The 26890-nt window shown below is 45.2% G+C and overlaps 1 protein-coding gene across 1 annotated transcript in view; it reads left to right on the plus strand.

Annotated features, from left to right (window-relative positions):
• LOC144762430 (methylmalonyl-CoA mutase, mitochondrial-like) overlaps positions 1 to 26890 on the plus strand; it is a 310401-nt gene that overhangs the window by 62271 nt on the left and 221240 nt on the right. Inside the window, 1 exon segment of the mRNA XM_078647612.1 lies at positions 26069 to 26226. Coding sequence (XP_078503738.1) covers positions 26069 to 26226 — 158 coding nt within the window.

Consider the following 26890-nt stretch of genomic DNA (forward strand, 5'->3'; position numbering starts at 1 on the left):
CTACCCTTAAGAGTTACAGACAGGCAAACTAATGACAGGACCTGTTGATAACACTCAAACACACACTGTGGTGGCCTATCAATCAGTCAATCAGGGATTTATAGAGTGCACTACCCACCTGTGAGATTCTCAAGGCGCTGGGGGAGTGTGTGGGAATTTGTGCTGCTCAGGTCATTCGGAAAGCCAGGTCTTGAGGCTCTTCCTGAATGCTTAAAGTGTGTGGCTTCATCTGATGCTGAGGGGTAGTTTGTTCAAAGTCTTGGCCATGATATAGGAGAAGGGTGTGCCTCCTGTTCTCGTTCTGTGGATGCAGGGGACTTTGGCCAAGACCTGGTCAGCGGAGCGGAGGTTTCTTTTGGGGGTGTAGAAGGAGATTCTTTTGTTGAGGAATTGGGGTCTGGTGTTGTAGAGGGCTTTATAGTTGTGTGTGAGCAGCTTGAAGGTCACTCTTTTTTCGAAGGGGAGCCAGTGGAGGTCTTGTATATGCTGGGTAATGTGGTCTTGTCGTGGGATGCTGAGGATGAGTCTGGCTGCGGCGTTCTGGACAGTCTGAAGTTTGTGGAGTAGAGAGTTGTTGATTCCGACCTAGAGGGCGTTCCCGTAGTCCAGCCTGCTTGTGATGAGTGCATGGGTGCTGGTCTTCCTGGATTCGGGGGGTTGGTCCATTTGAAGGTCATGCGGAGGGTGTTGAAGCATGTGGAAGCTGCAGCGTTGGCCTATGGGTCTGCCACATGAACTATCTTTATCCACTTTAAATCTACCTAAGAAGGAGATTGGCCATGTTAGCGGCCCTGCTCGATCAGTCACACTGTGTGTGACATCAAAGAATAGTAGCAGCAGCAACCAGGGCTGACCCACCAAAGGGTGTGACTGCAAGAAGTGAAAATGTGTTAGTTGGGAGCATGATCAACCAAAGAGCTGAGGAGAAGAGAGTATACATCCAGGGCAGAGAAAATTGAAAGCATCATATTAATTTTTGTGTGGGTGTGTAACATTGTGTCCTTCCCAAATAAACAGTGTTGATTCCTTAAAGCTACTCCTAGTGTCAAGGACTGCCAAATATGTATGCTTTTCTCCATCATAAGATTGTGCCCATTCATGGTATAATTGTGCCATAGCCATAATATTTTCGTCCTTGACTATTTTGGGCATACGAGTGTAGTAATTACCTACTTGCTGCCATCACTGACATATTAAGAGCATGACTGGCCTGCTTTTAGCCATTCCTGACAGATTAGCAACCGCTTCTCCCATAAGAATGGCCATAACTGATATATGTTGGGTAAGTATGGGCGAATTTTGCGGATCTGCGGTCCGCGAATTCGCACGAAATTGCAAAAAAGTCAGCTAATTCGCGGATTTTCCCGCGAAATCGTGGATTTTTTTGCGATTTCCATCTACTCAATTGGAGTACTTTATACTGGCTAATCAGTAAGTGCTACCTCGTTGGGTAAATGTATAGTGCTTTTCCTACACTGCAGCTGCGTAAAGGGCCAGAAGATTTGTCTCCACTGACCATGTGTGCCTGTAACTTTGCCACTGCCCCAAAAGGCGCCGAGGTCCCTTGAGTGAGCTGTCCATCATAGTTGGGAAAGGGCGGGAAGACGTTTGATACCGCTAGTGTGTGGTGCGGGGCTTCTATGCGTGTCAACATGCCTCTTGTGTATAAAGGGTCAGAGAGCGAGCAGGGCAGCAGGTGAGGAGAAAGCAGCCTCCTGGTCACAGGAACTACACAGGATTGCGCTCGAAACTCATGGATTCAAAGACCTCCCTCGAATATTACAGCTCATTTTCGATGGCAGATATGGGGTTAAAACACACTTGCCCAGCCTCGACTGTGCTCACTAATGTTTTGGGCTGATTAAAATGTTACTGAATTTGAGCTTCAACTCGGGCACCTGCTTTATTTATATCTGTAAGTGCTTTCTGTTGAGGTTTAATTTTTGTGACAGGAGCCTCGTGCCAGAATGAATTCTGCCCTTCATAGTTATCCACAAATATGCCACCGTTTTGTGCAATACCTCTACTCAACTGGAGTACTTTCTACTGGCTAATCAGTAAGTGCTACCTCGTTGGGTAAATGTATAGTGCTTTTCCTACACTGCAGCTGCGTAAAGGGCCAGAAGATTTGTCTCCACTGACCATGTGTGCCTGTAACTTGCCACCGCGCCAAAATGCGGCGAGGTCCCTTGAGTGAGCTATCCATCAAAGTTGGGAAAGGGTGGGAAGACGTTTGATACCGCTAGTGTGTGGTGCAGGGCTTCAATGCATGTTCACATGCCTCTTGTGTATAAAGGGTCAGAGAGCGAGCAGGGCAGCAGGTGAGGAGAAAGCAGCCTCCTGGGCACAGGTACGGGGATTGCGCTCGAGAAACTCAGGGATGCAAAGACCTCTCTCGGGTATTACAGCAAATTTTCGACTGCTGATATGGGGTTAAAGCACACTTGCCCAGCTTCAACTGTGCTCACTAATGCTTTGGGCTGATTAAAACGTTACTGAATTTGAGCTTCAACTCGGGCACCTGCTTTATTTATATCTGTAAGTGCTTCCTGTTGAGGTTTAATTTTTGGCCCACAGGAAGCACTTGCAGAGTTATGGCAGGTGCCCGAATTGCACCAGCAAGCACTCTGGCAGTCGGCGCCATTCTAAAATAGTTACAAAGTTAGCTTCAACTCGAGCACCTGCCTTAACTGTGCTTCCTGTGGGCCCAAAAAAAATAATCCGCCCGCTCGCGAATTCGCAAATTTTTCGGCAATTTTGTGAGATTCGCGGATTGCAAAATTGCAGAAAATCCGCAAATTTCGCGAGCGGAGCTGATTTTGCGCCCTACCCTAATGTTGGGCATCCAGCTGTGGCACAGTGGTAGCCCTGGTTTAATGGTGGGCATTATTAGCATAACAGAGGCATTCTTAGTGTTATGGTGAGGAACCATGCCTATGATTCCCAATACCTGGGTATTTGAAGCATAATTTGTCCATGAGAGGCATTTTTACATGGCGATACTCAATGAAAACTAACAGCTGATGTTTAGGGACTGTGTATTTTCTAACAATGAAAACTGAATTGATTTTTAAAGGAAAAAATTCAGCTTTTTCAGAAAAGGTTTTTCTTCTGGAAAATTAAGTTTGATTGCTCAAAGTGGAAAGGGATTTTGATAGAAAAGTATGTGTATTTTCAAAAACTAAAATGCTAATAAACAAAATATTGCAATTTTAAAACACATTTAAAGTTGTTAGCTGAATGATAATTCAATTTGAGTTTGGGAGACTTACTGCTGTGCTAAATCCCCTTTGTGGCACACAGCATGTGATGATTTGAATTTGACTTTATTACAAGCATTTAATATTAATAAACGTTTTCCTAGCATTCTGCTGATAACTTCACCTGGAATATTTGGGTGGTTACTACTGATAATTGTGCTTAGGGTGGTCATAGTGTAATGTTAATACATATCATCTGCATTTTACAGTGATAAAATATGCTAGTAGCTCAGCAGGACTTTCCTTGAGCAGAATTAGCTCTCACTACAGAAAAGGTTGGAGACCCCTGATCTACACAAATGCAATCTGGCATATAGTTCCATCAGGATACATTTAGCTGCAATGGCAGCTTATCTTCAAAACAGACAGCACCTTTCCCTTTTCAAAGTGCCTGCCATTAAAGCTTTTATGGAGGGACTCAAAAGAGTAATTCCTCCCAGACACCCGCCTTCACCTGTCTGGAATCTAAACATAGTTCTCACCAGACTAATGGGACCACCTTTTGAACCTCTTCACTCTTGTGAGATACAATTTCTGACATGGAAAGTGGCTTTTCTAGGAGCGATCACCTCGCTAAGAAGAGTTAGTGAGCTGCAAGCCCTAACTATTCAGGAGCCTTTCATACAGATTCATGCTAATAGGGTAGTGCTGCGTACCAACCCTAAATTTATGCCTAAGGTGGTGTCAGTTCCACATTAACCAAACAATAGAACTGCCAGTATTCTTCCCAAATCCAGATTCAGTGGCAGACCGAGCACTGCACACACTAGATGTTAAAAGAGCTCTCCTGTATTACATAGACGGGACAAAAGATTTCAGGAAAACTAAGCAACTGTTTGTTGCCTTCTCTCCACAGCACAAAGGCAACCCCATTTCCAAATCAGGTATAGCCAGTTGGATTGTTAAGTGCATACAGATTTGTTATCATAAGGCTAAACGCACATTAACAGTTCCCCCAAGAGCGCATTCCACACGCAAGTTAGGGGCATCCATGGCTTTTCTAGGTAACATTCCTCTAGAGGATATATGTAGAGCAGCCACATGGACCACCATACATACATTCACCAAACTCTACTGCGTGGATGTACACTCCAAATAGCAAGCTGCTGTAGGACAGGCTGTTCTCAGAACTCTTTTTCAGACTGCTGCAGCTGGCACGGGCAACCACCGCTAAGGAGGAAACTGCTATTTATTCTATGCAGATATGAATTCAGAAGCCCACATGCCTCGAACGGAATATGCTACTTACCAGTATGCATCTGTTCTTGGCATGTAGGGCTGCTGACATTCATATCGCCCGCCCTCCTCCCCGGTGCCTGTCGCAGCTGTAGCACTCAGAATTATTCTCAGGCATGGTCATCCAGGGGTGGGGGAATCTATCGCCCGACGCCCGAGCCATGTTGATTTTTACCACGGGCAAGAAGATTTAATGTCAATTTTGTCCGATGGACAAGTAGACATTAAACTGCATACATAATACAGGCTGTCGGCACTCTGGGACTCGCAGCCAATCAGAAAGGCTGCCAGAGAGCTGGAGACGCTTTTGAGGCCTGTGATTGGCTAGCAGCCCAATGACTGGGCTCTAGCCAGTGATTGGCTGGGCAACTGAAACGTCAGGCGCAACAAGCGGTAGTCTCAGCAATCCGGTGTTTTGATTTCTCAGGCTCAATGGGGTGGACATGCAGAACCACGAGGAAGCTGTCTCAATTTTAACACGAGGGTAGCAGAAATATCTCGGTGCTGGTGGCGCGACCCGAGACAGGTGAGGAGAAAGGGTGGCATTAATGTTACCAGTTTAATGCAGAGTGAGCTTGCGGCACCAGGGGGCGGGGCCGGGAGTACAGTTAACTTTATCCTCTCTGCTCGCGAAGGAAAGATCCTGCTGAGAGCTCAACAGATTGCAGTCAAAATAACGCATTATGCTAGTGCTCAGTTCAGACTCCAGGAGAGAAAACAGAGCGCGCTAATTTGAGGTTTGAGGTTTGGAGCGGACTGTTCTGCAAGTGGAGCTCTGCTATGCAGCGGCTCATTTATACTAAATGTGGCATTAAAGAATTGTACCAGGTTGTAAAGATTTCAAATTCCCGTGATCAGTATCTCAGCTACACCACACAGTAGCATTAAAGCAAATGAACAATGTTTGTTTTCCCTCGTATTGCCCGTAACAACTGGTGGATTTTAAAAGTGATGGGGCGGATGGGTGATTTATATTAATTTCATTTAGGGACAGAAGCTGCTATCTGTTACCTGCAAAGTTCCTGACCGAAGTCGTCTACTTTTTGCCCGGATGAGAATTGAGGTGGTAAACAGTGAGCCGCTGTATGCTGTTACATAATATATGTAAAGACGAAAAGCTGTTGAAATTACAGTGTCCCGAATCAGTCACATATCTCAGAAACTCATTAATTGGTGGGGTAATAGTGTGCGCCTTACATTGCACACACTGTGACATGAGTTAACACTATCGGGCTCATTCACTCTCCCTCGCCTTATTTTTCTCTCATGTGTCTGTTTAACTACATTCTGAAATAACTGCTTGGCCCGTGAGGATCGCGAGTGCTGCCTGCAGCCACGTGCTGCAAGGGCATCGGCCCTGTCTCTTCCTCCCCAAAGCCCCCTCCTAAGATGTTTCTCCCACCTCATTACTTACAGTTTAACTGTTTGACTTGTATTGTTCAAACCACATTAGTTCGATCAGACGACGCCTGGCACCCTCCCCCTTTTGCACACTACGTGTTGCGTGTTCGGAGGAACACATTGTCTGCTTTCTTCCAGGAGGCTACAAAAAAACATGTTTCCAACTAGTGCTCTAACGTCAATTGTGTGTTTACGAACTACGACGAAATTGGTGGAATTCATTTCATTGCACTGAAAATTGGGTAATTTCTCCTAACACTCACCTGGCACAGAAAGTCCTTTCTGTGGGCTGCACCGGAGGCATGCAGAATGTGCAAGAGACACCCTAGCACTCTGGAGTATGATAGTGAAATGTACTCCTTTCAGTCTTGGAACCCACAAACCTTGGTTATGTTCTGATTTTAACAGGTGCAATTGTGCTCTAAAACGACTCTCTCCCTGGTGGTCCGACTGTGTGTGTCATTAAAAAAAATGAAAAGTATAAAAATGAACAGTACATGAGTGCACAACCCAGTAATACCCCACTAACTACTAGTCCTTGCACCGTTTTCACAGACTCAATGCACACAATTTGGTTCTTGCTAAAGCACCTCAACGTAGGGTGCTTCTGCTGTTATATAAATGTTCTCTAATACCCCCTGTTGACCCAGGGAGTTAGACTATATCAACTACTAAACGTGCAATAAAGATACCAACGACTCCACACTTCCTTGCACTAATACAGGATAACATGCAGTCTATTTCTCACATTCTCCCCCTCCCCATCTCCCTCTCCAGCAGGTGCGTCAACCCTTCAAACTAGCGTACTGGCTTTGGAGCCTGAGACCGGCACATTGCAAACAGATCACTGAAGAAAACACTGACCCTGATGATCTAACCCACTGTGGTCGGAGCAGGGGAACTGCAGGTGTCTCTTTACCTTGAATGTGATAGCGGGTTCAAAAGCCCACCAAATTACCATACTCCTATCTATATATGGCACGTAGGTTATAAACCAATCACTGCAGCAGACTCTCGACTTCCTGAGCTGTCCTCCTATCGGGAATGGAGGCTGTAATCAGAAAGTGTCGCAGTTTGACTTTCATGTGATCAGTTTTCTCAAGCTATCTTTAGGCAAAGAGCCCTGAATACTTGGGTACATTAGAGGTACATTAAGAATGTTTAGACTGTTGTCCTCCCCCTATGGCTTGCTGCTCCCGAACCTCATGCCCAGCCCAAAATCCCTCTCTATGCTTGCACTCGCCCATCCACATTATTTTTTATTCTGACTACAGAAATGATTTTATGGGGATCTCAGGGCCATGACCCCACATTGTCACTGGTTCAGAGTCACTACGAGGTGGCATCAAAGCCTCCAGGATAGGTCCCTGCGGATAAAGAGCGGTTTCATTGCCCCTTTCATCTGCGGTGACCAGAAACTCCTTCAGCAGAGACCCTGTGTATATGCATCTCACAGCCTCCATGTCTACCCCAAGTAAGCAAGGGCTGGCCCGGCTCTTTTGACAGTTTGTCTCTGGTGGAGTCCAGTGTCCTGCAAGATGGATGCTTGTGGCTAGCATCAGAACTCTGTAGCAAAACCTGCACAGTCACCACAGCATAGGGATGCATGTGCAGTCTGCACATGTGGGTGCCAGTTTCTAGGACGGTCTGTCGAGATTCCTGCCTGCTCTGTTAAATGTTAATGGGCTGGTCAGTGCATGAACTAATAGAGATTTTATAATACTTGGGGAGAGGAGTTGGCCTAAGGGCCAGGGCGGTCAACCTTGAATCTGGGGAACTGGGTTCGAGTCTCGGCAATGCCGCTGAATATCCTGTGATTCTGGGCAAATCACTTAATCTCCCCGTGCCTAACAAAAATGAATGTGTCCTCATGTAATGCAACTGGTGCTATGTATGTAAATCGCTCTGATACCCGATTAGGGTCAAGTTCACGCTATATAAAACTCTGTAAAATAAACAAAATCCCACTGATTAACATAACTTTAATTTCAACTAAAGCTGTCCATTAATATACATGTAGTCACCTGAAGGTGAAAGACCACAAAAAGTTAGAAAAGATTTGGGGACTTTTTAGCCACTACTTTGACCCCGCCCCAGACTCTCTAACCCTGCCTCCTCAGTTTCGTGTAGCATCACATTTCCCATGCTTTTTTCTAATGCACTTCAGCCACTGAGCAGTTTGCAGGCTATGCCTGCTACCACTGTTGCACTCACACTGCCCTCTGAATACAGTATTCAGGACTTGCTGCCATGGGGTTTGGAGAGCAGGGCAGGAGAAGAGTAAGGCTGAGGGCATCCTGTCATAGACCCCAGACTGAGTGAAGGGAGCAAAGAGTCCCCTTATTTTAAAGAGTGGGGCTGCCCCACCATTTTACCAACCACCATCCCTATGCCCTTCACACACACACACATACACACCCAGCTCCGAACTCCCCAGTTACAGCCAGAGCTGCCGACTTTGAACCTTGGGGACCAGGTTCAAGTCTCAGCTTTGCTAAACGTCCTGTGATTCTGGGCTGATCGCTTATTCTGCTCTGGCCTAAATAAAAAATTCGCACTATATAATAAAAACTGCAAAAAAATAAATGCCCACACCAGGCTCACATGACAAGCATGGTGCTTTCCTTTCACAGATGAAGCAGATTCTGAAGCTTTCCCAGTTTTAAAGGTGAAAGGAAAGAATCCTGAACTCGGACGTTACCACGATCAGTGAAAGAGGTGCAGGGAAAGTGCCTCAGTGTTTAGGCCTGTTTCCTGGCTTGATAATCTATTGTGCATTTTTAAAGTGCATGTTCACCCAGAAGGGTATCTTGGCTCTGAATAACATATGTTTATTGTTACCCAACTCAATGTTACTCGTTTTATCGACCTCATTAGGATGAAAGGCTGAGTGGACCCAGCAGGATTTGAACCTGTGACCATGAGGTCAAACACAGAGCCCAACACTGGACGCATAAGTCCACTAAGCCTCCAGTCCCGATATGTCATGAGAGGAAAGTAAAGTAGTTGCGCTTTTGGGTGTTTGTTCAGCTATTATTGGATCTAAATCAGCTGAAGAATAAACAAACTTCATTCACCAGATAGCATTTGACTATCCAAGAGGGCAGGACAGGGTTTCCAACTCTACTGTGACTGAGCTTAGGTGTCCTTGCTAGGTGTGACATGACATTTTGAGTGGTTGCAGTTACTCACTAGCCCCCGTCTCAATGATGCTCAGCTCTGCACTTCTGGATTTACTGTCTTTTCAAAGTACACTCCTTCCCTTCGCTGTGAGACTAACAGTGCTTTTCAAATGTGTGAGTATAAAGATTTTACTCCGGCTACATGTCCTACATATCTAAGAGAGACAAACTTGAACATCAATTGTTGAGCTGCACTTTTTCATGTTACGGTAGATTACTCAGCTGTTGCCATTACTATATGCAAGTGAGAACCCTGTACTGCTACTGCCAGTGCTGCATATGCTCTTTGTGTGGGAGAAGAATGTAGAGATGTAGCGGTGAGTGCACAAATGATATAAACACACCACACCTGACCAGAAGTATAAAAGGAGAGATTGATTTAACTGCCTTTTACTGCCTCTTGTGTATTTGTACTTGCGTATACTGCCTCAGCACATCTGCTACGTGATTATGCTGCCCCATGAACTGTTCATAAGCTCTGCCAAGAAGTGCAGTTATTCCCATTCACAAGTTTATCAGAGCATCACATCTGAGTATTTTTGAAGCTGGACAGCTATGAGTTCGCCCTATGATGGAGAACATCCTTCTATCCTACTGGTTCATATTTCGACAAAGTCTTGTCTGTGCCAAAAACACTTCAAGAAATGTAGTCAATTATAAGTCTGCACTCTGCCTCTAGGTACTATTTCTCTTCATATGAAAATGTGTTGCATGCAAATTGGTTCATAATTGGGTGAAGTGCACACTGACACATCTGCACGCATGCTGTACAACCACCCACTACAACAGTTGCATTTAAGAGTGCATGACCATGCATTGCATAATTGGACTTACACTTGAAATATATATATTGCATAGTATGTTGCACTGATTGCAGTGCAGGTTCTCTTCGTGCAGACCTCCCGTAGTAATTTATGGAATAGGCGGGGCAAGCAGTTACCTTCCCAGGACAAGTAGATTTGTGTTACATTTTGTCCCTTGGCCAAGTAGATTTTTGAAAAATGTCCACACCCCTGTCATCACTTACTGTATCATACTCCATCTCTGCCACAATAGCGAAAAACAATCTGAGGATGGAGAGGATGCCCATGCGCACTGTAGTCCAGGGGAGGAGCCACCTATCTTGTGATACTTCGAAGACTCTTCCAGGACAACAATGTGCAATCATCCGGACCCAACACTAGGCGGCGATCTATGCACAGATATGAATGTCAGCAGCCATACATGCCAAGAACAGATGCATACTGGTAAGTAGCATATTCCATTTGAGCCCAACTATTGTATCATTTTAGCCCTGCATTACTGGAAAAAAAATATGTTTTCCCTAAAGCCTCATTTAAGGCATAAGCTCATCTGTCTGTCGTTGCCTTTTACCGCTTACCGTATCAACAAACACTGCTGCCTCACAATCGTTTTATATGCTCCACAAATTACTTTTGAGCTCTGTCATTGCCATGTTCTATTTTATCAGCGAATCTGAACAGTTATCTGTGCACAATACAGAAAGTAACATTGCATGCGTTGGATGCTTCTTTTACGTTCAGTACATTACTCATCTAATCAGCTATGCCTGATAGGAGCAAAAGGACTGATAAAACCTGTTCACAAATGAAATTCTTGGAGTTATGCACGTACATTACCAAGCATCAGCCGAATATCTTGCTGTAAGTAATGGCCATTGTTTACTTCAGGTTTTTTTTAACAGCGCAAACAGCCTAGGTTTACCTCTGAGTGCTAAACAATGTAAAAAGAGAAGAAAAAAAAACAACCACAGGCGTAAAATTGCCATTAAGGTATCTCTCCCAAGAGCAGAGACAGAATATTCAATGTCAACAAAGACATAAGTTGACATTAATTCCAAAATCATGTACAGCTGTGTAAGTGTCAGGAAGTTACTGTGGTATCAGGAGGCAAAGGAAATTGACATTAATATCCGGAATCGGGGTCACTTAAGAAATATGGAGTAAAATATGGTTGGACGGTTATAGAGAGCTCCGTCTTCAACATTTTGGGTTATGGTAGCTTATAAGAGCTGTTTTATCGGAGACATTAAATCCAACCTGATTAGCATGCTTTTGTTACCTGTGAGTTACCATCATTGACCCCCGATCTTCACCCCCCAACCTCTGTCATCATACAGCAACCACACATTGAAAAATAATAGACAGCATCCCTGTTACTTGGAGATAAAGTGTGCAGACAATGCCCTATAGTAACAGACTCCAAGGAGGCGATCTGCATAACCATGCTGTGTATTGGGAACTTAAGTCGCATAACTAACTGCGGAATGGACACATGCTGCTAGGTAAGAAGAGGGCTGATTTGTCATCCATACTTATGCCAATGATTGCGAATGATAATAGGAAAATAACAGACATATGACGCATAAAAATATATTTTATTATGATAATGAATCGGCTCACGCTGCAATCAGTAAAACTTAATTCACTTTCAATATCAGGGCTCAGTACAATCGAACGTTTCACATCATATTTTTTCGGTCGACACTGCCGCTCATTTCCCTATCACTTAGTCTCTTACAACAGAGTTTAAAAATGGTGCCACATTGTGACAAACTCTGGGACGACGGTGGCATGTGTACATATATACATAGGGGGCACGTTGGTACCACAAATTAATTTCACCACCACTCAAATACAACAAACTTTACCACCCCGCACAATTCCACACACTAACAGTTCAATCCAACTCGCATAACTCCACTCCACACCACATACATCCACAAGTATCCAAACAAAAACACATGGGTAAAAAACATTATAATTTACAACACCAATAGCTCTAACTCTCACAAATGCGAGACCTATTGCATTGCAAATGCTTGTTGTATTTTAATTGTTAATCTGTTTTTGCTTAGTATCCAGCCAGGAGGTAGTGCAGTTCGCTCAGGTCTTTAGTTGCCAGGTGAATTAGAAAATAGTTTATTTTTTTAATTCCTTACTTTATTTTTCCTTTTGCAAAATACCTTCACTAACTTCTCATTTTAGTTACTGTAACGCCATGAACAAAAATGTTTGCAAAAGAGCCTTTATCTATTCAGTATGGATTTACTCATGTAAATGTCTCTGATTGCTCCCTTTTTGAGGCCTCAGAATTTCCCAGGAGTATGTGTAGGAATCTAGGCAGGTCATAGATTTTTATGCATACTCCGCCATTGGATTTATATTGGGGCTGGGTTGTCCCCTGCATTGTAAAGTACCTTTTACTCCTGCCTGACATTTCTACTGGTTGGACTAAGTATAATTCTAATCTAGCATATCCACAGAGTCCTAGGCCTGTTCCTGGTAATGAGAGTTCCAGAATCTGTTATGTGACCTGGAGGGTGCGCATTGCTTATCCGCATAGTGGGCATTGGACTACAGTCCTGGTGAGAGACATAAAGCAGGTGTGGCAGTCTGCCATGTTTGTGTGAATTATTGGCGTAATTTGACCGTTTTCTCTGTGTCAGAGAGAAGCTGTCTTTTAACCCCTTTAGTGTAAAGTTCCACTGTTATGTGAACTCCCAAATCATTGTACATACCTCCTGTATGCAGATTGGGTGCATGCATGTGCAGTGAATGTGTTGTACATGTGTGGACAGAGTGTATGCTATAAGCCTCCTGGACCACACAATGGACATATATTGCCTGCTTCGCTATTTCATGGATGATAGAGGCCCACATAGTAAACTGAAGGAGGATAGAGAGGGGACTTTCTTTTGAAATTCAACAAGGACCATGTTAGCAAAGTCTGCTGATTAATTCTCCCAGAGAACTGGCATTCTGTTGATTGTAGGAGTTGAGGGTGAGACTACGGTTTCTGTTGCTCAACGTAAAGGTGTTTCTAGGCTGGGGGTACCCCTTTCTGTTCATATCTATGCCTTCAGAAAGGCCGATGATGGCCAAATGCAGAGATATTGCATGTCATAGTGTCCTTGATTTGGATATTCCTGCTTGGAGCCAGTCTCATTGCACAAAGGCTTTGTCTAAGAAATAGACAGAAAATTACTTTTGAATGAGAACTAACCCAATCCGGTTCTGAAGCTTTAGACCGTGGATCCACATCTGCTCTCTGGAAAATGTGTACAAAAGTGAGATTCAAATCCACCCTGCTTTCCAAGGTCGTCTTCAACAAAGATGGGAGTGCTCTTTAGGGTACTCAAAGAGCTGCTATTGACCAGGGCCCATGTCTGCTTCATAGCTTGTTTCATAGATGAGGACTTATAACCTGAAGTTTGCACTTGTGTTGGTGGACCTGACGGTCTGCCTTAAAGTGCCTAGAAGACTGCTGGCCTCCTTAAGAGATGGAAGGAGTTTGCTCATCCTTGCAGGATGAGAAACTGTACAGGATAAGCCCAGCATGTTAATGGTGTAGGTAGCACCCAGATGATTAAAACAGATAGAGAAGTCGTAAGCAACATGTGCTGTGAGTGTATCTCCCAGTCTCTCTCAGTGGGACATCACTGGCCTTCTCCAAGATTTTGCAAGACCAAGCATCGCCATGTCATGCAGGAATCCAGCATGATCCTGAGAGACTGGTGCTGCCAATGCTGGAAAGAGGAGCTGCATCTCTGCCAAAAAAGAAAGTCCTGATCTGCCTATCGTACGGTTCCTACTAATGTTTGGACAACATAAGCGGCAAAACTTAGGGGACTGAGTCTACTCATACCATCAGATTATGTTGTTGTGATTCCTGTCTAGCTTACAGTGCACCAACTGGGCCCCTAAACCTCACAGGGTAACAGATGGTGTCTATAACCTCAGAACATGACAACCGTAATTCCCCCAAGGAAATTGTAGATGCAGATCTACCCATTCGTTGTTATCTCAGGCATGCCCAAAGGGATGCACAAAAGTTTGCATTTCCAACACTTATTGAAGCAATTGCATTCTTGTGTAAAATACATGTGCTGCAATGTTTGGTAGAAGGAAACAGAGCATTGTAACCAGCATTACAAGAGTGGTGAAAAAGATGAATAATTGAACCATTATAATTGGTGCAGTGATTATATGAATGCAAATAATTATACTCCTACCTAGGTCTCCCTAGCCTAGAAAGCATAGGGTGAATGCGGTTCTGCCAGATACCTAGGATTGGCCTAACTCCCCATTTACCTGTGTGCGTAACTTATCTGAAAACCTGTCTGGTGTAGAACAGGCCGCTATCCCTCTCAGGACAGTGATGAGATTCAACTGGACTGCATTTCAGGCACGGCTCGACTGTAACAATCCGTAGAAATGCTCCTCTGTCGAACAAGGGCTCAGGGCAGTTTATATAATGAAAACTGAACCAATTCACACTGTGCCCGAGTTCAGATCCTGCTGGCATTGTTGTTTCTACCAATTCAGAGCTGTCTCCTAGCAGACGATATGCAAGGGAAGTTTGCTCAGTGTACTTGATCTTTGGACAAAATGTACGATGATATGCTAATGTTCCTACGTAGAAATGTAAGCAAAAACACTTTCGAAGTACACTATCAAATTCAAGCACACAAGCCAAATGTGCTAACAGGCATTGTCTAAAAAGATGTTCATTTTAAATGTGAACATCTAGATAATGAGAGCGTTTGTGCACAGACCTTATTAACCCCACAACACGCTGCAACTGCCAAAGAACATACCATTACGGATATTTCAGCTTGGAGGCCACAACTGCTGTTCCTGACAGCAGTGTGTATCTGTCCAGGGAGGCTGCCACTGCAGAAGATGAGTGCTCTGGTGCAGACCTAACACACCAATACCAGCCAGTGGTCCCTGACATTGCTGCAAGTTTGACTATGAGAATTTCGCTGCACTGCTACAACTGAAATGAAGACTTAAAAGTGCAGAAGAGTCTCTGCATTGACTTAAGATGCAAGGAGTAAAATACATTGACCTGAGTTTCACATTTGAACAGTAGTGTTTATGATGCAATTTCTTTGCCCTCAGTATACTGGGGCTTTAGTAATGAGATGTTGTTCATAGTGGGTACTAGAAAGAGGGTGTAGCACATACTGAAGATTGTAACTAAAATTACAACCCTGTAAGCCCTGTAAGTGCAATTCCTATTCTTTTTTTTATTTTTTTATTTTTTATTTATTTTTAGATTTCAGACAGTTAACAACATAATTAAGTCATGCAGCATTACATAGCATTTCTGTACATTAATTTTATTAAACCGTATCATATTTAGTCACAGTGAGTACTTATTCATAGTTGACATTTTGTGTTGTGGGCTTCATGGACAGAATGTCTCGATGTTCCAATAAGTATGTTGTTAGGGGGGCCCAAAAGTCTTTCGGTCGTGGGCCAGGTAGGGAGTTCTTCCTCATAAGTCTTTAAAGTATCTCTGCAGTACACCAGGTCTGATACCCATTTCTGAACTGTTGGGCTAAGTTTACGCCCCCAATGCATGGCTACTCTACGCTTCGCCATCAACAATACTATCGCCAGCAACTTCCTCTTGGTCAGCGGTGTCTTTTATAGGAGACCCAGTAAACACGTCTGCAAACACTCTGACTTTTAGGCAGTTCCACGCTAGGTGCACAAAATCTGCATCCTGTGCCCTGCATCTACAGCAGGCTGAGTCCACCTTTAATCCATGTTGGCAAAGCTTCAGGGGTGTGTGGTAGGCTTGGTGAAGGTATTTATAGTGGATAATTCGCAAAATACCATTGGGAGTCAACATTTCAGTAAGCTTACAACAGAATGTAGTTCTTATAACTTCAGCTGGGTCCCTGTGGATCCATATTGCCAGGTATTCAACCGAGTCTGTTTGCCACTCTAGTGGCAAGCCCAGTGGACGTAGTTGGGTTATCTCTGTCAAAGGTACCACTGTGGATTTGCTCCACTTGATTTGGAGTCCGGAGAACCTACCAAATCTGACAAATTCTCTCAGAAGCCGCAACAGATTATGTTGGGGTTCTCTTACGTAGAGCACCATGTCATCCACATAGGGGAATATGCCTATTGGGCGTTTGTGAAATTTGAGTGCCGTGTCTGCATGTCTGACGTATTTTACAGGCTAGGGGGTTCTAACACTATGGTGAAGAGTAGCGGAGATAGCGGTCATCCCTGCCTTGTTCCCCGCCTTGTTCGCACCTGCTCCGACACCCTCTCGTTTACTTTGATCCTCGCCACTGGGTCAGTGTAGAGGAGCTTTGTCCAGTGTAGGAGCACTCGAGGCAGACCCATTCTCTGCATTATGGCGAAGAGGTAGCCCCATTCCTCTGAATCAGTCTTTGGCCATATCTAATAAGACAGCCTCCAATTTCGTATTCAAGAGGTGTGGGAGCGCAAAAATAGTGCATATATTGTGGGAAGTTAATTTTTCCGGGATGAACCCCGATTGATCCGGCAGATTTTTTTTTCGGCATTAACGGCATCAGTCTGACTGCTATCACTTTAGCCAGTATTTTGGCGTCGGTATTGATTAAGGACAGTGGGCGGTATGACTTCCATCTGTCCTGCGCGTTGTCGGGTTTAAGTAGCATTATTATGAGCGCTTCTCTTAGAGTGGGGGGTGAATTTGCTTCTCATAGGCATCTTCATACATGGGTACCAGATGTGGACACTAGGTTTTGTAGAACTCGTTAGTTAGTCCTTCTGGGCCTGGCGCTTTCCCATTCAGTAGCGATTTGATGGCCTCCTGGACTTCCGGGACCGTTATCGGCTGGGCTAGATACTCACTTTGCCCCTCAGGGAGCCATGCGAGAGCTATATATTCCAAGTAGTCAGAGAGCTCTTTCCTGTCTGTTTCCCCTGCTGAGGCGTACATGTTGCTGTATGTCGTCGCGAATATTGTGGAGAGCCCGTCGTTGTCAGTGTGTCAATCCCCTGTCATCTGTGATGTGCGTTACTGTGTGTTGTGTACTTCTGGTTTGTATTGTCTGGGCTAAAATATGTCCTGACCGGCCTCCCTCGCCATATGCTCTCGCAGTTTATCTCTTCGTTAGATATTTAAGTTTGTCTTCTGAAAATTCATTGTATAGTGTGATTTGCTCCCTAATTTGTCCTAGTACTGCGGCGCTGTGTGCTCTTTCTTTTTCTACCTCCAACTTTTTTATTGTTGCCTCTAGGCTTTGCAGTTTTGAGTGTATGTCTTTCAGTATCCCTGCGCTTGTGCCTATACATTTCCCTCGGATAGTGGCCTTGAAGGCCTCCCACACTATACTCTGGTTATCGACCAATCCCACATTTATCTGAAAGTATTCCTCAACTGCCCCACGTATAGCTTCACTGTACACAGGAGCCATCCCAGGACTTTACATTAAATCTCCACATGTATTGAGGCAGCGTGTAGGTGGGTGTGTCTAATGCCATCAGCACCGGCTTGTGGTCTGAGAGTGTATTTGGGAGGTGCCTGAAGTCTGTTACCGAGCTGTTGACTTGTGACGTTGTGAGCCAGTAGTCTAGCCTGGACCAGCTAGCGTGTACGGTTGATGTATATGTGCCCTCTCTTGTGTTTGGATTATGTAGACTCCACGTGTCCACTAGGGCGAATTTGTCCATGCAATCCAGCACCACTTTGGTAGCCTGCTTGTGGTGTTCTATCGCATTGGGCGATCTGTCCTATTCTGCATTGAGTGTTACGTTTAAATCACCTCCCCAGATAAGGTCCATATGTGGAAGGTCCCTTAGCTTGTTCAGTATGGTGTTGTAGTTTTCGGGGTCATCCGTGTTTGGCCCGTACATGTTTATCCGCCCTATTTGGGTCCCCATACTATGCCTGTGAGGGTTACATATCTACCCTGGTCGTCTTTGATAACCTTGCCTATTTGAAATTGTACTCCTTTCTTTATCATGATGATGCTGCCGTGGGAATATGTTGAGTGGGATGATACAGCTGTAATCTCCACCGAGTTCCGCCCTATTGCCTTATCAGTGTGCGTGGTTAGGTTAATCTCCTGAAGCATTGCTACCTCTTTGTCGGACTTTCTTAGGATTGTTCAATCCTCTCACATTCCAAGTTAAGCACTTTAACAACCTACATCAGCTTTGCTCTGTCATATCTCACCGGTTCATGGATATGTGTGTAACGTTAGAGTACCAACTATTTCTGTGCATATGCTGCATGACTCGTAAACATACCAACTTTGCGGTACAAAGTAAACAGTACCCCTCCACCCACTCCCGCATCCCAATTATGCTGGAGAATTTCCCTTTTGCATAAAGAGCATGTACTCTCTGAACAACATCTATAACGTGCTTGGTGTTCTTGATAACCAAGTATACAGTAGATTGGGGCTTACCCACTGTGGGGCATGCCAAAGTCCCATCTTATTCTCCGGTTGGTTAGGGGGTGGGCCTGAGCGCAGTGTGTACATTAAGGCCAGTTGGTTATTAGTCTGGCAGTAGGTAGTGCCAAAAGTGAGTGGAGGCAGAGGCGTCTTGTTCTCCTTGATAGGCGTCACACCGGACCCCAGTATGACCATACTGCATCCGTGCGTCTTCAGATAGGGTAAATATACGTCCTCTTGTTGTCTGCCTTGTTTACCGCCCTTCAGTATTGAGTCTGCGTAAGCCATGGCAGCCTTTGGCGTGTTAAATATCTTGTCCTTGCCTTGTATTATTTTTAGTCGGTCCGGGTATACCATTGCGTACTTGACTTCGGCTTTCTGTGACCAGTTCCTCACCTGCTTGTATTCTCGTCTGGCTGTCTGCACCGCACTGGTGTAGTCTGGGAAGAAAAGCAGCGTGTTGCCTTTTTCTCTCCCCAGGCGTAAAATTGTGTTGCGGTCACTATAGTTTAATAGCCTAGCCACAATTGTGCGCGGCTGTGATCCTGGCGGTGGTCGAGGAGCGAGGGGGTGGTGTGCCCTTTCAACGATCATCATGGAGGACAGTTCTTCCAGTCCGAAAATGTCTTTCAGCAATGTTTCTACATATTGTTCCATTCGTCCCATGTTTGTCGATTCCGGCACTCCAGTATTGCGGACATTGTTGCGCCGGGAACGAGATTCTAGCTCCTCGTTCTTGGCCTGAATTAGGGCCATCACTTTCTCCATGTTGAAACTTTTGTTCTGTAGCTCTTGCATTGTCTTCCGTGGACAAGAGGCGAGTTTCAATTTCAGTGATTCTGTTCGCTTGCTGATCTAGTTTGGCTGACGTGCTCCATGCGAAGGCTGAGATGATGGATTTCACCATCTATTGATAGCAAACTTTGTTGCACGGCTACTAGTGTGGCTGCAAGTGTATCCAGGTTCGTACCTTGCTCTTCCATAGCTGGGGCCACCTCGCCTGCGGCACAAGTTGTTTTTCTCGATTTGAATGTCGGCTTTGGTTGGGCTTTGTCTGTCTTCCCCATTTGACTCTGCTAGTGTGCTGTACTCACTCTTAGGTCTGGCGCGCTAGGCTGTCCCAGACGGCTGGGTCGAGACCACACGTGGTATGATGGCTGAGTCAGCTACTGCTCCATACTTTGGCAGCCCCGGGTTGTCCCACTGTGGCTTAGGTCTTGTCCTCTAGGGTGTGATGGCAGTTAGGCGCAGAGTGGTTTCTGCACCCCTGAATGGCCTGTCGTGGCTGTCTCGGGCTGGCCAAGTGGGGTAACTGGGATGGCAGCACGTCCGCGAGCGCTCCAGCAGTGCGCCGCTCCTGTGCACTGTGGTGGTGGTTAGCAATGGGCCCCCCCCAACTATGGCCTCTCGCGTGATGTCCACGGCCCTTACTCCTTACCTCTCTAGCTTGAGTAGGCCTCTATTCAGATGGTGCACAGTTCTGGCAGCCTGCCTCTCCCCAGCTGCGGCTGGCTTTATTGACCGGTATCGCGAGGGAGCTTGCAACTACAGCCCCCGGCGTCCTCTTCCTACTTGCTCAACTAGGCCGTCCCTGCGGGCCTTCTATGGCGTGTCTGGCCTGATTTGCGTGGACACCCAGAGCTGTGTCCGCACCTCTCGTATTATACCAGCAGCTAATTTCTACCAGCCGTGGCATTCTGGCGATCGTAGGGGTCTTCGCCGCTGCCGGGCCTCTCACAATCCCACTTTCCCTACCCTCGAGAGGGTGCGGCGCGCTTTATGGCAGGCCGATGGGCCTGGGGCCTCCAAGTCCGGTCCGTTAACCCTGTGCCATCTCCCAGCCGCTGTTGAGCAATAAGCCGCCCGGCCAGGCCCCACAGCAGGACCGAGTTGGTGTAGTGGAAGCGACTGGCGCTCTCAGCCCGAGGTGTGGTGGCAGGCCGTCTGTGACATATCAGGCTCGTCTTTGAGGCCTGGTTCGAGCGATCACTAGACGCTGGGTCGGGCCCCCTACAGTACGCTGGTGAGGACTTGCAGCCGATTAATGCCCACAGGCGGCCATGGGAATCTGTGTAGTGGCTGGGCAGCGCCCGGGGGCACTCTCCGCGAACTCAGGGATATGCGGCACACTGCTTACTTGATCCGGCGTGGTTAGACCCTAGTCCGGGGTCGCGGTGCTGCCTCCCTGTCTCCGGCTCTCAGCACACCGCTTCGCAGTAGGGCCTCACCGCCCGCTCCCTTGGGCTCCCTTGCAGGCGTGGTGGTGGCTACCGCAGTCTGAGCTTCTGCATCCCAGCTGCCGTTATTGCAGGTCGCCATTTGCCTGACCTTGCCTGAAACGGTGAGCATTACGGAGTCGCTATGGGCTCTCCGTCGGCACTCTTCATTCCTCCTAGGCCTTCGGTCTTAGCAATAAGATAGTACTCGATTTCACTTTATGTAACTGGCTATTGCACAGGATTATGATGGATGGTTTGCTCACGGCTGGCCGAGCTGCACTACAGTCCGGCCATCTTGCTGTGGGCTCTCTAGCGCCCCCTCCCGAAATGCTTCCTATTGATCTTTGTAGTATTTAGTTTTGCTGTGAGATTAAAGTACTTTCTTTTAATAAAAGATTAGCACTAGGTTAGACAATATGTTATTATGTCTGTTGGTTGACTTTTGGTGCCTGAGCTCTTGCGCCCCCCCACATTACCTCCTTGAGAAACTTTTTACTACTAGCACTTGCTATCCGATGAGTCAAGAGTGGAAAGGGAGATATTGGCCCAGTTTGTTGAGTTATAATAGGGCTGACCCCAGGATACCACTTGCACATGACTCACCTCATTTGGTGTCCTGTGGCCTCCCGAATAGGCCTAACAACTTACTCCTCCTCCGTGTCTTCAGGGTAGACGGCGTCAGTCAGGTTGACAAATTTTCACCACTGCACATCACTTTATTATTTCTTTCCTAACAAGTCCTTAATCCATTGTGCCAGCGTGGGGGCTGTCCTGTTCTCCCATTTCATTGCCACTCGCCTCTTGGCCATTAACAGCACTAAGGCTGTGAATTTATGCATTCTTCCTTTCAGGTTCGGTAGTAGGCCCAACAGGCAGGCATGCGGGCTGCATTGTATCATAGTCTCTATCATATTGTTTACACTACTGACCACTTCCACCCTGAAATGTCTTATTCGAGCACACTCCCTCGCTAAATTCATGAAGTCTGCGCCTTTGCTCCCACATCTTCGGCATGCATTACTTTCTATGATTCCATATCTATGTAATCTAGCAAGTGTGTAGTACATTTGCTGTATATGTGTAAAATGTATTGTATGCAGGTTACAATTGGACATTAGCATCTCAGTCTGATTACAACAACTCATCCATTTCTCCTGTGTCAGCTTAGGGTGCAACTGTGCATTCCATTGCTCTTGAGCTTAGCTTGGTTCTAGTTCTTGGTTCTAGTGCCTTTGTGTACAGTTTGATAACTAATTCACACAGCGTGGGGGCTGCTAGCAGCGCTTGCAGTGTATTTAGTGTGGGTGGGTCCTCTGGAAATGTGAGGTGCAGTTCCCTCATTGCCACTTTGATATGTAAATGTGAATAATGGTGTGGTGTTTTGTATGTATTGTAGATATTCAGCTGTGAGGAATTTCCCTTCTGAGAACATATCACTCATCTTCTCTATACCCACCTGTTTTAGGATATTGAGAGCTCCCTGTTTGAACCCCACACCTTAACCTCCTATTCACTGGAGGTGAGCGTCCATGGGAGGGTAGGGAGAGGAAGAATGGACAGGGGAGTAGGAGAAAGGTAATTGGAGGACAACGAAAGTATACATCCTACTATCTGGAGGTAATGGACTGAACAGACTGGAATTAAATAATTATTCAAGACAACTCAGGAACTGTGGGACGTGTACACTTCTCTAACTCTAGGTGACCTAGGCCTGCACACTGCTCACCCATGCCAAAAGCTGGCCCTGGATACCCGCATGCATTTTGGTTTGTCAATGGCTTCATACATTTCTAAGCAACTCCCTTCAGACACCACTCCTTAACCATGATTACTTGGGGGAACGTCTTCACCAGGTGGCCACATATAAGTGTCGAAAGTGCAGTATGTTCTCTTGGTCATCAGCAATGGCTCTGCTGCCATGGAAGTGACCCCAGGCACTGACATCGGTTTTCTAGATGATGCTATGTTGCCGGTGATTTAGAATCTTATCAATTCACCAACATTTACGTGATCATTTTGGACATAGTTTTTTATAGCACATGGGTCTAATGTACCTTACATAGACAGGAATACTTTATTGTGCATGGTTATTTAAAACCTTTACAATATAAATCAAAAAGGATTCAATAAAACATAAATCCAATTTTAGCGTGTTAAAACATATTCTGACCAGACACAAGATTCCATGGTGAGGTAGCAGCAGCAGAATTAAAACAAGCTTAACATCATGTTAGACAGCCTATTTATCCTAAAAGCAGAAAAAGTAAAACATTAAGGAATAGATTCTTCCTCCTTGCCTGCCAAGGGAAGATTAAAAAAAAGATGCCACGGTGGAGGAGAGGATAGTTAAATTATGATACTGAGCCTATCTACAGATAGGTTTGAGGCAAGAGCATATTGTATGATTGAACTGTGAGCCAGCCATGAGCCCGCTCTGTTAGGGCGGCTTTGTCCTGCAGCAATGATTCTTTCCGTACTATTTTATTGACCACCTTTTTGAAGAGAGCTGTGGAGCCTGAAAGTTCCCAAAGTTGCTGCAAGCCAAGGTCCTCAGTGGCTGCTTCCAAGTACCGCCTTGCCGGGCATGTTTCTTTATTTTGAAGCTCCTTCCACAGGAGAGCGTTTAGGGTCTTCGGGTCCCCCCTGCTTACTTTATGCCAGGTTTTTATGTAGGCTCCCTTGCGCGCCAGCTCTTCTTTTTGTAACCCGAACTCTAATCTCATTTGGGCAGGCGATGCATACCTTGAAAGGCTGAAGATCATGCGCAGTGCTTTGGCTACTGTTCTGTCTAGTAAGGGAGCGTCCCTCCCCCTCATAGCTTCGCTGCCATAAGTGATTGCTGGAACTAATTTTGCCTGGATTACTTTTATGAGAGGAAGCAAGCTTGGCCCCGGAACTGTTTTTTAGATTTCTGAGCGCCGCTGCAGTGATTAGTCCTCTCCTTTTTATGGCTTCACATTGCGGCTTGAAATTGCCCTTGTGATCTATGATGACCCCCAGATATCGATATTCGCTGACCTTTTCTAGCTTTCTGGATGACAAGAGCCAGTTTCGTGTTGCTTTCTTTTTAGAAAGGTTAATACACATAATTTTTGATTTTTCACGATTGATGGTAAGCCTGTTAGCAGCGGAATATCTTGAGGTGATGTCCAACAGCCGCTGACGGCCAACCGGAGTTCGGCTGATGAGTAACAGGTCGTCTGCATAGAGTAAATTTGAAATCTGTGAGCCCCCTAACTTTGGAGCGTGCGAGTTGCATTCATTTAATAGTATAGATAATTCCCCCAAGTATTGGGGCGAGTACACAGCCTTGTTTTACTCCTGTATATGTTGGAATCTTTTTTGTTAGAAAATCACCGGTGCCGAGCCTAACTTGCACCCATGTCTCGCTGTGTAGGAGAATTAGTTGGTTTAAAAGCAGCGGGGAAATGTTCAACTTGTGTAGTTTTTCCCACAAAAGGTTTCTGTCCATGTGGTCAAAAGCCGAGCTATAGTCAATATAGCACAAGTAGAGTGGGTGGTTCGCTTCTTGGGCCGCGTCAATTAATAAAGAAAGAGCTAAGATGTTAGAGGTAGTTCTCATTCCTTTGCAGAAACCGGTTTGATTGTTTGGGATTGCTGAAACTTCGGCTGCCCAGGATGACTGTTCCTCTAGAAGCAGACCTGCAAAATACTTTGCTTCGTTATCGAGCAGAGCCACTAGCCAATAATTTTTTGGGTCGCTTTGGTCACCCTTTTTGAAGATGGGGGAAATAATGGCTCCCCTCCATGATGACGGGATTGATGACGTCTGCAAAATCTTGACAAACATTGGTCTGAGGGCAGCTGCCCAAAAATCGGGATCTTGCTTAAATAAAATGGGGGGGATCCCGTTTGGCATCTGGGCCCCCCTCACGCCTTCCCTTTGATATTCGATAACAGATCGAGGCGCACTTAATTTCAATTGTCTGGTCTTGCTGCTGGGGCTCGTAATGGTCACAGCTGAGTGTTAAACGTTCCTCGGTGTCTTTCTTAAACGTTCCTCGGTGTCTTACATTACATAGGAAAGAACTCTGTGCAGCACTAGATCAAATTTAAATACGATGCAACCAGAGAATAAACAAAAAAGAGTGAGGACATGTCCAAGGAAAGTTTTGCATAAGAAAAGGTACGTTTTTGGGGAGAAATTGGGAAAGAAATTTATTGACAAACATCAATAGAAAAATAGTTCTGGTGACCTGGTGAGAGGGCAGGATGAACAAATGATGCGGAAGGGCAGCACATTATTAATGTTAGGATGATCAGATAGGGCATTAAGGTTCATAAAGTGACAGTGAGAGCGAGGGGGTATATAAAGTTAACATACAAATATTTGAAGAGTATTACTTTGGTGAGAGGGATCCATTGGGCCTGGGGAAGGAATACGTTGTGCAGTGGAATTATGAACGTAATAATGGAAGTAAATTATGAAGCAAATCCAAGAGAGTGTAGCAATAGTAAAGACATAAATGGATGAAATGAATGTTTCTATATTCAACACAAATAAATGATATGTATTTGACAAACGTTTAAAGTTTGAGCTGGCCTATTGATAAATAAAGAGAAAGCATGAAAGAATGGAACTGGTAACAATGACAAAATAGATTAAGAAAGGATTATTTGATAGAGAAGAGAAAAGAAAGACCTGGGCCTAATCGTGGAAGGGTTGACCGACAGAAAATTGGACTGGACAAGAGGCTTAAGTATGTAAAGAGAATGAAAAGGAAATTAGATGATCGGTGATTCACCTGTACAGAGATGATCTTGAAACTGCAGAGAATGTATGCAATAAGCAAGGCAAACTAGAGAAACATAGAACTGACCTCCGGCAGTTGATGGAAATAAGGTGGACAATAAACAGTTGTATAGCTTGGTCAGTAAGATTGGGGGGGATGTGAGATTCAGATTTTAAAACAATCACGCTGGAAAATAATGTTAAAATACATTATTCAAAAGCAGAGTGCATGAGAGGGGCCCAAGGGGAGTGGAAAGGGTGAGGGCTGTGGATTGGTAGGAGTATTAAGTGAGAGAAAACATATTTTTGTAGAATAACGTTTTTTAGGACTTACAAAACAGATAGTGTGAGCTTTTTTTCTGTGTTTGTAAACATTCCTGGTGAAATCCCACAGACACCTTGCCATACCTGACTGAAAGCCCCGGCACCCAACTATTTAAAAGAAAATAGATTTAGTGGGGGGCGGGGCTGTAACACTCCAACCCTCTTCCTCCCCCACCCCTTGAAGCTACGCCCCTGACAGTAAAACACAACACTGAAGTTTTATCTGTTTAGATTTCATCAACGCCTCCGGTGCTTTCATGTGCCTGAAAAATATATTTTATTCTTTTTTGTTGAAATGTCTAACTCTTATAATTTTTTTATTTTATTTCGGGTAGTATGCTGCTTGCTTGTTTTCATGTTTATTAGTAATAATTCTTGAAAACATACTTCACTATTAGCATGCGATAGATAACTTATTTTTAATGTAATGCTTTTGCCAATAATGACATTTTCACTCTGGCCTGTTTTCCTTACAGTACATGCCAAAGTTTAACTCAATTTCAATTAGTGGGTACCACATGCAAGAGGCTGGGGCTGATGCCGTCTTGGAGCTTGCCTACACTGTAGCAGATGGCTTGGAGTACTGCAGGACTGGACTAGAGGCCGGCCTCACCATTGACGAGTTTGCACCCAGGCAAGTAGTAGGAAGATATGTGTAACTCTAAGGCCACCCGTCTGCACATGAGAGATTTCTGGCGCTCTGGTCAGCAGGACTGCGTTGAAAATAGAAAATACATTTAAAGCTCAGCGCCCACTGGTTAAAATTGCAGCCTGGTCCATTACCATTGGGCTTGTATCTGAGAACACTGAAATTGTAGTAATTGCAAAAGCTTAGTGAAAAAGTCTGTCCCTGTGTAGAAAAGCTCCGTGCTCTTGAACTCTCTCTGCCATGGGTTTGACCACTTCTTCTATTCTTCTGAGGGCATCTCTTTCATAAGCGGTCAGTAAACATTAAATTACATCTAACACACCCACATTGCACTGCATCAGAACCACATAATGGGCAAAGTGTACTGCCACCCGGCAGCCCAGCAGAACGAAACTCACAGCAGTGCCCGGCCACAAACCCATTTGAATCTTGCTCCAAAAAGTTTCATAACCGGAACTACCCAACAATCAATCCGAGTTTGAAAAGTGTGCTTACTCACCCGTGAGGGTCTCTAGCTGCTGAGGGGGTGGGGGTTTTCTGATCATCTGGGCGTTGGGGTTCAGTTGAAGAACCAGGTTTTCAGCTCCTTCCACAATTGGGTCAGCGACAGGCTTGCCAACATACTCCAAAAACGAATCCATTACTAAAC

This window comes from Lissotriton helveticus, chromosome 6, assembly GCF_964261635.1.
Source record: "Lissotriton helveticus chromosome 6, aLisHel1.1, whole genome shotgun sequence".
Lineage (NCBI taxonomy): Eukaryota > Metazoa > Chordata > Amphibia > Caudata > Salamandridae > Lissotriton > Lissotriton helveticus.